Source organism: Balaenoptera musculus, chromosome 10 (assembly GCF_009873245.2).
Source record: "Balaenoptera musculus isolate JJ_BM4_2016_0621 chromosome 10, mBalMus1.pri.v3, whole genome shotgun sequence".
Taxonomy (NCBI): domain Eukaryota; kingdom Metazoa; phylum Chordata; class Mammalia; order Artiodactyla; family Balaenopteridae; genus Balaenoptera; species Balaenoptera musculus.
Genome location: NC_045794.1, coordinates 20,906,336 through 20,920,117, shown reverse-complemented (window position 1 = coordinate 20,920,117; position 13,782 = coordinate 20,906,336). Strand labels below are relative to the sequence as shown.

At 36.6% G+C, this 13,782-nt stretch overlaps 2 protein-coding genes across 2 annotated transcripts in view; both read right to left on the bottom strand.

The window, feature by feature from the left end:
* IRAG2 (inositol 1,4,5-triphosphate receptor associated 2) overlaps nucleotides 1–9,357 on the bottom strand; it is a 48,112-nt gene extending 38,755 nt beyond the window's left edge. The window contains exon 1 of the mRNA XM_036866103.1: nucleotides 9,187–9,357. The gene's annotated coding sequence lies outside the window, so the exon portion shown is untranslated. The remainder of the gene's footprint in view (nucleotides 1–9,186) is intronic.
* Nucleotides 9,358–9,711: 354 nt separating this feature from the next.
* Nucleotides 9,712–13,782, bottom strand: part of LOC118902047 (inositol 1,4,5-triphosphate receptor associated 2) — a 41,912-nt gene continuing 37,841 nt past the window's right edge. The window contains exon 17 of the mRNA XM_036865926.1: nucleotides 9,712–9,889. Within this exon, the coding sequence (XP_036721821.1) occupies nucleotides 9,712–9,889 (178 nt within the window). The remainder of the gene's footprint in view (nucleotides 9,890–13,782) is intronic.

Here is a 13,782-nt window from a genome sequence, read left to right as displayed (position 1 = left end):
CAACAACATTTGCTATATAATTGTGATTAATTATTTTCCCTCTCAAGAAGAACCCCACCCTCAGCTGTGTCTAACAGGGTATAGGAAAGGGTCTATCCATGCTTACCCAGCAGAGGTGTGTACCAGCATGTATGTTTGAAGGTCAGGGGTAGCTGATGTATTCTTGCTTCTTGACCACTATATCGTTTATGGCAACACTGCTTCTGAACAGAAAATCAAGTACTATTAACTTTCCAAAGGGCTGTAACATATTTCATAATCTCTCTTCATCTCCAAAAGTAGAAAGAAAATCACTATTCTCCCGCAAGAGAGTTTGAGAAGAAAATAAATGACATCAAGTAACAAAGTTTTCATGCTTTGGATCAAAAGGTACATACCTTATAAGTAAAAATGTAACTCTTATTAAAAATCACTCTTCAATAATTTAACAGAAGGATAACATCAATTCCCAATAATCAACACTTTCATATAAACAAAGGCTTTGAGGAAAGAAATATGAGTGAGGGGCAAGTTTAGTTATATAATTCTTCTTCATGATACCGTAATCAAAAAGTTTTAAATAGTACCATTTCCTAGGGCCTATCAAACTTGTGTGTGTGCACATGATAAAGAAAAAAATAGGTATCTTGCTTTGTCTGATACCCTCTCAAGAAAATCAGTATAGCTTAGAATTCTAACTTACTAATACACATTGAACTTAACTTTTTATTTTGGCATAGTAGTAGATTCACAATTGGCACTTAAATAGTTTCAAAAAGCTTAAACTCACCAATTGTTCCTGGAGAGGTTGATGAATTCTATCTGTGCAGGACAAGGGATCGTAGTGAGGAGATTCCTCATCTAAACAGCTCTGTCATGAGAAAAATGGTGGAGTGCATTCAAAGACAGAATGATGGCAGAGTGACAGATATAAAATACATTGGATTTAAGATGTGATGCTACCTGAGAAGGAGAAAATTGACTAGTTCTTTATCTTGTATTTTACATTAAGGGAACAATTTGTAATGGTAAACCTTCTCACTGCATTTTTCCCATTACTTGTTCTAGGAATGAAATCCAAACATCAGGAACAGGAAACTGAATGGCTTTGTCATTGAAACCGTCAAGCAGAGACCAAAGATTGTTGGAGACATAACTCAGAGAGTGAAAATGCTGTCTGTGAAAATTTTACAGCAATAAAATTGTGACTTTTGTCCAAGAGGTAGATACATGTCTATCAGTTACATTATAATAGAAAATTGGTGTTCTTGAGATGATTATGGAGATTTTTTCCAGTTCAACTTATTGTAAGGGGCTTTTTAGGCACTCTGCCTAGCTTAATCTCCTACATGAATTTTTTTTTTTTTCTGCTTAAACAGATGTGCCTGCATGATGCCCTAGAAACAGATACATGCAAATATCACCCTTCTCTCTTTCCTCCTCCAGCCCCTTCCCTCCAGTGCCAACCTTGCTGTTCCTTATGTTCTTCACTTATGAACAGAAAGGAGAAATTCACCAAGTGTCATAAGGGAAAGAAATACATTTAACTGTACCATGGATATCTTGAGATATCCAGACAGAAAGGAGTTGAAAGTTTAATTCAAATAAGAGAGAAAAGAGACAGCAGCCATCAAAGCCCACTCAAGAGTCTCAGAAACGACTAGCAAACTGGCCCTTTGCTAATAGATACAGTTCTGAAATGCTTCCTCTCTGAAAGATGTTATTAGGAGCCACTCACTCATGTGCATTCTCCCCTCCTGTTTTGCTAAATGCTTTCAGTGCATAAGAGAACAAAGTCTACCAGAGCATCTTTTCTAACTTGATTATTTAATTTTATGACTAAAATTATTATATATTATAACTTAGCTTCAAAATCTTACACCAACTGGACAACTTCCCCACAGTAAACACATATCACAGAGGTTTGGGTCTTTTTGTTTGCTTTTTACCTGAAACAGCAAGCCATGGAGTTGTCCTTTAATTAACTTCTTTCTTAGTGACTCAATTGTTGCTATAAAGAGAATTTATAACCAGCTTAATATGACAATCCGCAACCCCCTTTTCCCTTAGTTCATTTTGTAAACTTTTTTTTTTTAAGATTTTTTGATGTGGACCATTTTTAAAGTCTTTATTGAATTTGTTACAATAATGCTTCTGTTTTATGTTTTGGTTTTTTGGCCCCGAGGCATGTAGGATCTTAGCTCCCCGACCAGGGATCGAACCCGAACCCCCTGCATTGGAAGGTGAAGTCTTAACTACTGGACCGCCAGGGAAGTCCCATTTCATAAACTTTTAACAGCTTTCAATTTGAGGCCTGAGGAAAGGAAAGAGAAAACAACGGCTTCTGAGAATGACGTTCTCAACTCATGACTCGTGAAAATGGGAAAGCAGAAACAAAACAGGTAGGAGCAACTAAACCACTATTGCCCTTGAGTGTTTAAAATTAACCTTGATAGATGCAAGTGAATTATCTTCTAGAAGTGAGTCACAGAATTATTCATGCTAAAAAAGGATTGGGTTTGTGACCTCAGAGGTCACTAGGGCCAACCTCCTACCCATGGGGAAATCGTCTCTTCAATAAGCCTCTGCTTGAGCTACAAGCAATGGAAGCCTTGGAAATGGAGCCATAGAATCCCAGATTCCTACAAGGAGGTCTGGGATCATGAGAGATTTAAGTGGATAAATGGTTATTCGTGGAGCTGAGATCAGACTCACAGGACAGTGCACCATTCACTATACTCTTTGGCGAAATTAAAAATATTTGTCTCTCTACTTAACTGAAATCTGCTTCCCAGTAACTTCCAAATTGTCCTCTCTGGAATAATGAAAGTGAGAAAAATACCTATTTAACTTCTTAAGTTAAATAGCAACATATTACTTATTGGACAATCTATACCCTTTGAAAGATAGCCAAGAACCAGAAAATAGGCCGAAATCTTTGGAACAACCAAAATAGATGTTGATATCCATGCCCTTTATTCATGTGGCAGATTCTCACACTTCACTCAGACAGTGGGCTCTGAATTTATACAGAATTCTCACAAGCTTGACTGTTTTCTCAGCCCACAGATGATTAAAAACAAAAATTAAATGAGGGTACGAAGCTCTGTTAGATGGAGGTGTATTAATAGCTGCCACTTTAAAAAAAAAAAACCGCTAACAGCCAGGAAAATCAACAGCAGATACTCTGGTGTCCAAAACACATAGAAATCTGGTGCTTCTTATTTTAAAGACCAACAGTTTTATATCTCAGTAGCCTGAAGAAATTCTGAGCCATGAAAATAATGCTAATACATGTGGAAATTACAGAATCTAATTATAAATATTTTTCAGGGGAAAAAAGCTTGAAAAGCTTCAATTATGTGGAAAATTACCCATGTAAAATTTATTTAGTAAGAATATTTTTTGGTAAAAATAACATTTCCCAACAAAGCTTGACAGTGTTTATGAGGCCCACAGGGAGGAAAATGTATTTTTAAACTATTTCTAACATATTTAAGTAATTAAAAAAAATTAAACTCTTAATACATAGAACTCTAGTAAAGATTCAGTTTTTTAAAATTCTCTGTGTTAACTGTATTAAGAAATAAGGCTCTGTCCTCCTCCTGACCTATATCTGAGCAACAGCAATCAAAGTTTTCAGAAGTGGCCAACATTATGCTTCTGAAGTTGCGTATCTCAAAACACTGTCTTTGAATTTCCAAATTAAGCTCGTGTTCAGAAGAAATAATGAGTTAGTATAAGACTGTCTAAATTGCCCATCTGCTTTCCCACCAGGCAATCTTGATTTTTAGAAATAGTCCATCTCAAAACAAGTTCCAAGTTGTAAACCTCATTTCAACAGATGTTTTGTGCGATGGGTAGCAACTATTTTCATGTTTCATAAGGCAAAACAAGCTGGCTTATGACATTAATTTGCATGCACCTTTGCATTCTTCTTTACGTGTTTGGAGTTGGACCTGCCATGTCTCTAGGGTATTTAGGTTTCACATGGAAGCAAGTAAAACAATGGCCACTGTTTCCCCTGCTGTTGCCATCTGTGATGTAGGATGAGACCAGTTGTCTTGGATACATTTTCTTTGAAGGAAGCTGAGATAAAACAACTTTCTAAATGACTATGCACTAAAGCTTTCAGGCAAAGGCCCTGCGATTAATTGGCTGCTGAAAATCAAAACCATGATATTGAGCTGTAATAATGTTAGGTATCAATAGGGTTGACGTTTATGGATTATGGACTTCATAACACTGTAATATAATGTGTTGCTCAATGTTCTATAGAATTGTGCATTACAAATATTAAAGTTCATTGAAATCCATAGACTAGAAGGAAATAATTCACAGCACACGTCTGTCAAAGTTCTTGTACCCAAAATATATAAAGAAAAGAAATCCTACAACTCAGTAACAAAAGGACAAGTGACCTAATTTGAAAAAGGGCAAAAGACTTAGATACTTCACAAAGAAGATATACAATGGCCAATCAGCCCAACAAATTAAAATCACAGTGAGTACTCAGTCGTGTAGAGAAAATGAAAAAGACTGACATCACCAAATGCTGGGGTTGTGGATACCTGAAACTACCACACATTGCTGCTAGGAGTGTGAAATGCTACAAACTCTATGGAAAACTGCTTGCAGTTTCTTAAAAAGTTAGAATTACAGCTCTACTATGATCTAATATCTCTGCTCCTAGATATTTATCCTAGGTTAAACAAAAACACAGGTCCACACACAGACCTATACACAGATGTTCATAGCAGCTTTCTCCCTAAACCCAAAACTGTAAATATTAGGTTGGCCAAAAAAGTTCGTTCGGGTTTTTCCATAAGATTATGGAAAATTATCTTGGCCAACCCAATAATTTAGATGTCCAATAATAGGTGAAAAGATAATCAAATTGTGGAATGTTCTTACAAAGAAATGTGACTCAGCCATGAAAAGGGCATCCCATTGATAAACACAACATAGATAAATACTACGCTGAAGGAAACACACACAGACATACACAAAAGTATATACTGTATAACTCAATTCTAGAACAGCCTAAACTAACCCACCAGTGATAGAAATCAGATCAGTGGTTGCTCCTTGTGGTGGTGAAGGTAGAAGTGGGGAGTAACTGGGATGTAGCACCAGGGAACTTTCTGGGGTTATAGAAGTCCTGTGTTTCGATGTGCATTTGTCAAACTGGTTGGACAGTACACTTAAGATCTGAATGTTTTATGATATGTTAATTACTCATCAATAACAAAGAATTAAAAAACTACAACAAGAACGAAAATAATGGGGCTTATAAAATAAATAGGGTTAGGAAGAGACCACTAAAAATGTATATGCAACATTGTAACCAGAGCACTAACAAGCACAATTATTAGTAGTACTTCGGAAGATAACATGGATCACTGAGACATGCAACTTAAAATGGCTAAAGGCTGACTCCCAGGATCCTAGAAATGCACAAAAACAATGGAGTGGAAATGCTGGTGACACTTTAAATGGCACAGTGCTGGTGGGGTGCTGAGAAAATGCAGAGGGAAGCGGAACTCTGAGGCAGTGGGGCTGCTACAGCAACGCAGGCGGGAATACAACCTGCCGCAAAATGGAGCTCTGCGGGGCTGGGATGGCACGTCGCTGGGAGGGAGGCCCAGGTGCAGACCTTGCTTTTAATTTTCTTAAAATACAGCTGAAAGCTTCCTGCTGCCTATCAGCAGCCAAGTTGAGGGCTTTTCTCCTCTCCTGCGGAAGGTTATACTTCTATTCCTACCAATCCAGGTCCTATTCCCAGGAAAACTGTGAATGAAATGCCCATATTATCCTTACACGTCTTCACCCATTTGGCAATCATGAAAGAGATAGTTTACGTGATAGAAACATACTCTAGCAGAACAGACTGTACCTAGTATGGCCAAGCATTAGCTACTGTTTGCATTTGTTACGTTATTTGTAAATTAACAACTCTGGCGTTTTCTGGAAGAAGATACTGAGGCTCAGAGAGGGAAAGAGATTTGCCCAACTTTATCAAAGTCTTTTGTAGACTTAGAATCTAGGTTTGTTTAACCTCAAATCCCGTGCTCTTTATCTTTGTGCAATACTTTCTCCTAGATTATTTCATCCATACCTGCATCTTTCATTTGGGAAAATGTAGGCCCTCATCCCATCAGAGGTGTCCAGCAAGCTGTACTTGACTTTGGTTCTCTCCTTGGTGCTCACCCCAACACCTATGTTTAAGTGTCTCCATCAGCTGAACCCCCCTTCCTGTCTCATTTCCCTCTTGTGGACTGACTGCTCAGGACATGTGGCTCTCATCTTGTATTCATCCTCAAAGCTGTAGGCTGTTATGTGCCCCATACATCATGCCCTCCACGCTAAGAATAGCAAGCTAGAAGAGAGTTTCCAGTGAGTTCATCTAGGTGAAAGCCTTCTCTAAACTATAAAGTTCATATCAGATACTATGTTCAAATAAGGAATTATAATATACAGGAGCTTCTCAGGCTCTCTCCCCAAAGAAATATTTATGGTTTCTAAAGGAAATACTTACGGTTTCACTCATTGTCTGTTGAATGAGCAAGTCAATGAAGATTTTATGTAGATAAGGGCAAAAAAGGATGAATACTAAAGGGGTGATAGCTTGGATTAGATCATTTAGTCTATGTTTCCTGCACATAGGATTCACCCTAATATGTTGCATGCATACCCTAGATCTAAGAAGCTTTATTCCTTTTTAAAGCAAACATTCATTTACATATGCACTATTGCCTTTGTTAAGATACTTAGATACACATGAAGAAGCAGAAGAAAGAAAATATATGTTATCATTCAAGAAATTTAGTAGTTCTAATGGCGCATTTCAGGGGGGCAAGCATGCACACTAATTACCTCATAAATCAGTCCAGTCCTGATGGCAGTCGAAAACTTGAACAATATTATTTATTCAACATTAAATTCAGGTATCTCATCAAATGTCATAAGCAACTTCCTACTTCCAGTTTGTGAACATTGTCATTGACCTAAACATTTGGACACAACAACTGCATCCTCACACAGTTTGCTAATGAACCTGTCTTAGATGCAGCAGAAAGCAATTGCCATAACACTTAATGAATTTATGAAGCTAACCGGAAAGTTTCACGAGAACTAAATGGATTTAAATAGTTTTGTTGTCTGACTCAGAATTCAAATGTCTGACTCAGAATTCAAACAGTATGTGATGGTAGTGGTCATGGTGGAATGTGTGAGGATGTGTTTGTGTTATAACTGTCCTACCTTGTTGACGTTTGTTCACAGTCTATCTGGAAAATCTGCTCTATAGACTTTTTGAAAATATGTGCTACCCAAATTTCCCTCTTCTTATAAAGATTGTTGGGTTTTTTTTTGTGTTTTTTTGTTTTTTTAATTAATTTATTTATTTTGGCTGCGCTGGGTCTTAGTTACAGCCTGCAGGATCTTTTAGTTGCAGCGGCATGTTCCCTGGACCAGGGATCGAACCCGGGCCCCCTGCGCCGGGAGCACGGAGTCTTACCCACTGGACCACCAGGGAAGTCCCATAAAGGTTGATTTTTAAGGGCATTATTAGAAAGATCTTCGTAAGCAAAGGGTCTTAAGAGCCAAATTTTGATAGGTATGCCTTCTTTGGGCAGCAAAAGGTACTCACAAGTAAAGGAGCTAATAAAGCCTGGCAGATTGTGTGCAATTCAAAACAGAAAGGAAGCATCCACCCTACTTTATCCAGCCAGAAAAAAATACGTGCATTCAACCTAGGGAAGCTTTCACATTCTATTTTAAATGATATTTGGACCAATTATCCCCTGAGGATAGACTGGGAAGACAATAGCAAGTTCATAATATTGAGAATGTATATTTTGGAATAAGTTACAAAAGCTGACTTTTCCAAGAAGTTACTACAAACCATAGTAGGTTGGAGGAGGGGATAAATTCTTTGTTTTATAAAACTATGGGGTATAATATTGATTTAAGCAAAGGATAAAAATAACTGGATCAAAAGATTAGACCTCTAAGCACAGTGTCTAAAGCAAACACACCATAAACCAAATTTGGAATGCCTTAATGAAGGCATGTTCATGGCTCAAAATTAACAACTCTAATCACAAGGGGACCTTCTCCAATGCCCTCTGAGCAATACAAAAAAATATCATAAAGATTATGTAATTTAAAGCATGCTTTACATTGTCTGACAGAGTGAAGCAGGGTAAAATGACACTTACTGTTATTGAATATGATCAAGTTCTACAAGGCTTAGAAATAATAATAATAATAATAAAGTGTTGAATAACCACTGCTATTTTAGAACTAGCCAATTCCTTTAAACTCTTAAACAGCTTTCTCAGATAACAGTAGAAAGGGTACAATAAATCCAAAACAAACACAAGTCTGAAAATTTCCATCACTAGCTTACCTTAAGCTTATATTTAGTTATTACCCAAACCAATAACTTTCTATAAAAAGAACCTTTATACTGCTGGAACAAGAAGCTGGCTGAACAAAAGCAGTTGTCTGATAAATGGTCATATACGTAAGCTTTATTTTTACTGAACCATGTTTCTAGAATAAAATAAGCTTAAAAATAATCTGACATCTGTAATTTGACAATTGTCTTCTCACCTCAGTCCTCAGTAAACGCTTATCTACTTTTAGGTAAAATGGCAAATGTTCTAGTTTTTAAAGTAAAATATATATGTAAAGAACACAAAATTTTAAAAGAATTTTCACACATATATAATATTTTGATACACATTGAATTCCTAAGTATTTTGCTCAACTCTAAAATTACTGCTTAAAAGAAAATAGAGAGGCAGGGCCTCTTCTACCATATGATGGGTACAAACCAGCTAATAAAGTCAGAGTAGAATATGTAAACAATTTGCAAGTTCAACTCTCTCATGCATACAAGATTTTTTTCCATGTTTACTTTTACAGATATTGAGAGGTTTTGTTTAAGTTTTAAAGAAATAACAGTTATGGAAAAATCCAGCTTGTAATAGACAACCAAAAGGGAAAGTTAATGGTTAAATCCATCCACCTAGCCACTAGGCAGATCTCTCTGGAAGCCCATAACACTGCTTCTGGAGCCATTTCAGCACCATGAATTCAGTAATAAGATAGCAGCTGGAATCTAGAAAAATGGCTGTAGTCCTCCTGCCCCACCTCAGAGTGGACTGAATTCAGACATAACAAATACTTGCTACTCACTTTTCAGTTTTCTTGTCTTCTGCTCAAGTGTCTGGCAAGTGTTCACTAACTCAGTATTTATAGTCTGGAGATTTCGTTGATCCGAAATTGCTTCCTCTAATTTACGCAGCAAAGGCTTAGCTTCTTCCCTGGCAGAGTGGGCTGCTTGATCTCCATCCTCCACCTGGATACCGACAGTTAATGCTGGATTTTAGCAGAGTGGCAGGGAAAGAAAGCAATTGAGCACTCACTCTTATTATGCACACGAAACTGAAAATGTGCTTTTCTTCTCAGGGAAGTGATAAGCCTCCACTGAACTTCTGCAATTCTGTGTTTGCATGGGCTTCGTATGCCTGAGCTATTTCTACAGCGGCAAAAGTCTTGGTATGTCAAGTCGCCTCTTTCTGCAAAGTTGCCTCTTTCATCAGCAGGCTGTTGACACCGCCTCTTACAACTCCCCCTTTACTTCCTCCGCTCACTGCTAGTCGAGAGGGACTGAACTTCGCAGTTCCTCTTTGTTTTTTTGGTTCCTCCTCCATTTTTACTTCAGGGTTTTAAGGACATCTGAGAGACTTCCTGTGCATATAGTGTAGTCAAAGGCCACCCTACCTGCTCCTCTGCTCCCTCCAACCATTGGCTGGCTTCTTGGACCTTCTTCCTGAGGATGGCTTCCTGGTTGACAGCATCTTCTTGCAGTTGTGTGATGGCTTCTAGTTGTTTCTGCCTAGTTAAAAAAAAGTCCAAACCACAAGCTGTCAGTGACATTTCAACTAAGAGTCAACCCCTGGGAACTTATGACAAATTCAAACTTAATATACTTCCTCAGAAATGAGAGGAAAAAGTGAAAGTATTTACATATAGGTAAATGCTTCACAAATATAGAATTTTAATTAAAGCAATCGTATTGATCACTTAGTCTGATAACCTCACTTTACAGATAAGAACATTTAGTTTCCTATTCTACACTGGAATATTCAGTTCCCCACAAGCTACATTCATAGTACTTAGCTACATTGGCACTACAATAAGGTCACTGTGACAGGTGCCATATTTACATATCACAACTAGCTTTTTCAAAAAAAAAAAAAAAAAAAAAAGAAAAAACGAAGAAGGGTAAAGAAAAAAGAGAGAAAAAAAAAAAAAAGAACTTTGTTTCATGACCTTAGCCTTTCTCCTTAAGAATTGTCAGTCATGGTAAAATTACGTGCCATGAGCATAGGAAGGGCTGCTCCCAAGAACAGGCAAAAGTTAGCTGCTAGTATTTCCACTGCAGTCCTCTCTTTTCTAAAGCCTTTCCCCTCCCTTTCTTCCTCACCCCAAATCTCTTAGTGTTGTTATGTTACTTCTCTTTTGGATCCAACCCTAGTCCCCCAAATATATAAAAATGCATCTGTTAGCTGATGAGATTATTTAAACCATGCTATGTATCAATATATCAATGACTATCTGGAAACAACCTGACCTGAATAAGGACCTTAGCTCAAATGAACGAGAACCTTTGGGAGTTTCAAAGCAGTGAGGAAGACATTGTCAGGTTTAGGCCTTGTGCATGCCTCTCAAATGTTAATACATAGTCAGAATCCCATTGTACATTGACATAAATCCAGCCCTGATTGAAGGACCATATGAGAGACAAGGATGGTTTCAGAGAATGCTTTACCACTATGGTAAGCCAACAGACAAAACCCTAACCAAAAATAAAAACAACCTAACAACCTAAACACACATTCTACTGAGCATTGTTCAACAGCATGTAGTCAGTTTTTTCTTTTTTTTTTTAAATTGTGGTTAAGAACATTTAACATGAGATCTACCCTCTTAACACTTTAAAGTGCACAATACAGTACTGTTAACTACAGGCGCAATGTTGTACAGCAGATCTCTAGAACTTATTCATCTTGTGTAACTGAAACTTTATACCTGTTGAATTACAACCATCCATTTCCCCTTCCCAAGCCCCTGGAAACCACCATGCTACTCCCTGCTTCTGTAAGTTTGACTATTTTAAATACCTCATGCAATCGGAATCATGCAGTATTTGTCCTTCTCTGACTGATTTATTTCACTTATCATAATATCCTCAAGATTCATCCACGTTGTCACATGTGGCAAAATTTCCTTCTTTTTCGAAAAGCTTTCAAAAACTTTTTATTAAAAAAAAGCTGAATAATATTTCATTGTATGTATATACCATATTTTCTTTATTTATTCATCCTTAATGAACATTTAGATTGTTTTCACATCTTGGCTATTATGACTAATGCTGCAATGAACATGAGTGTGCAAATATCTTTTCGAGATTTTACTTTGAATTCTTTTGGATATATACCCAGAAGTGGGATTGTTGGATCATATGGTAGTTCTATTTTTAATTTTTTGAGAACCTCCAAACTGTTTTCCATAGCAGTTGCACCATTTTACATTCCTACCAGCAGTTGCACCATTTTACATTCCTACCAACAGGGTTTCAATTTCTCTACACCCTTGCCAACACTTGGTATCTTTTGGGGTTTTTTTTTTTTATAATAGCCTTCCTAACAGGTGTGATTCATTCATCATTGTGAATGACTCATTGTGGGTTTTATTTGCATTTCCCTGACGACTAGTGATGTGGAACATCTTTTCATGTACTTGTTGGCCAATTTTATATCTTCTTCGGAAAAATGTCTATTCAATTCTTTTGCCCATTTGTAAATTGGGTATTTTTTATCGAGTTGTAGAAGCTCCTTCTATATTTTGAATATTAACCTCTTTTCAGATATATGGTTTGCAAATATTTTCCCCCATTCAATAGGTTACCTTTTCACTCTGTTAAATCTTTTGCTGTGTGCTTTTTAGTCTGATGTAGACCTACATGCATACTTTTTCTTCTGTTGCTTGTGCCTTTGGTTTCATATCCAAGAAAGTATTGCCAAGACCAATGTCATGAAGCTTTTCCCCTAAGTTTTCTTCTAGGAGTTTTACAGTTTTAAGCCTTATGTTTTAGTCTTCAATCCATTTTGAGTTGATTTTTGTATATGGTGTATGATAGGGTTCATCTTTATTCTTTTGCATGTGGATATCCAGTTTTCCCAGTATCACTTGTTGAAAAGACTATCCACTCCCCATTGTGTATTCTTGGCACCCTACTTGAAGATCAGTTGACCATACATGTGAGGGTTTATTTCTGGACACTATTCTATTCCATTGGTCTGTAGCTTTGTAATATATTTTGAAATCAAAAGGTGTGATACCTCCAGCTTTGTTCTTCTTTCTCAAGATTGTTTTGGTCCTTTGTAGTTCCACATGAATATTAGGATTGTTCTTTTCTATTACTGTAAAAAAATGTCATTTGAATTTTGGTAGAGATTGCATTGAATCTGTAGATTGTTTCGGGTTGTACGGATATCTTAACAACATTAAGTCTTCCAATCCATAAACACAAGATGTCTTTCCATTAATTTGCATCTTCTTTAATTTATTTCAGTGTTGTTTTATAGTTTTAAGTATGCAAGTCATTATCTCCTTAAAATTTATTCTTATTTTATTCTTTGGATACTATTTTAAATAGGATTGTTTTCTCAGTTTCCTTTTCAGAGAGTTTATTATTAGTGTATAGAAATGCAACTGATTTTTGTATGTTGATTTTGTATGTTGCCACTCCGCTGAATTTGTTTATGAGTTCTAACTGCTTTTTGTGGAGTCTTTCTATATACAGATCATGTAATCTCCAAACAGAGATGATTTTACTACTTCCTTTCCAATGTGGATGGCTTTTATTTCTTTTTCTTGCCTAATTGCTCAGTCTAGTACTTTCAGTATTATGTTGCATAGAAGTGGTGAGAGCGAACATGCTTGAGCTGTTTCTGATCTTAGAGCAAAAGCTTTCAGTCTTTCACCATTGAGTATGATGTTAGCTGTGGGCTTTTCACATACGACCTTTATTATGTTGAGGTAGTTTCCTTCTATTTCTAGTTTTTTGAATATTTTTATCATGAAAGGTGTTGAATCTTATCAAAAGCTTTTCTGCATCAATTTAGATGATAATGTGCTATTTATCCATCATTTTGTTAATGTGGTGTATCATATTAATTGATTTGCATATGTTGAACCATCTTGCATCCCAGGGATAAATCTCACTTGGTCATGGAGTATCAACTTTTTAATGGGCTGTTTAAAATGGTTTACTAGTATTTTGTTGAGGATTTTGTATCTATATTCATCAAGGATGAATAGTTTTCTTGTAATGTCTTTGGTTTTGGTGTCAGAACAATGCTGCCCTCATAAAATGAACCAGGAAGTGATCCCTCATCTTCAATTTTTTGAAACTGTTTCAGAAGGACTGACATTAATTTTCTTTTAATGTTTGGTGATTCACCAGTAAAGTCATCTGGTCCTGGCTTTTTATTGGTTGGGAGTTTTTTGAATACTGCTTCAATCTCTTTACTACTTACTAGTCTGTTCGCATTTTATGTTTCTTCCTGGTTCAGTCTTGATAGGTTGTATGCTTCTAGGAATTTATCCATTTCTTCAAGGTTTTCCAATTTATTGCTGTATAATTGTTCACAGCAGTCTCTTATGTCTCATTTTCCCCCTGGTGGCATCAATTTTAATGTCTCTTCTTTCATTTCTCATTTG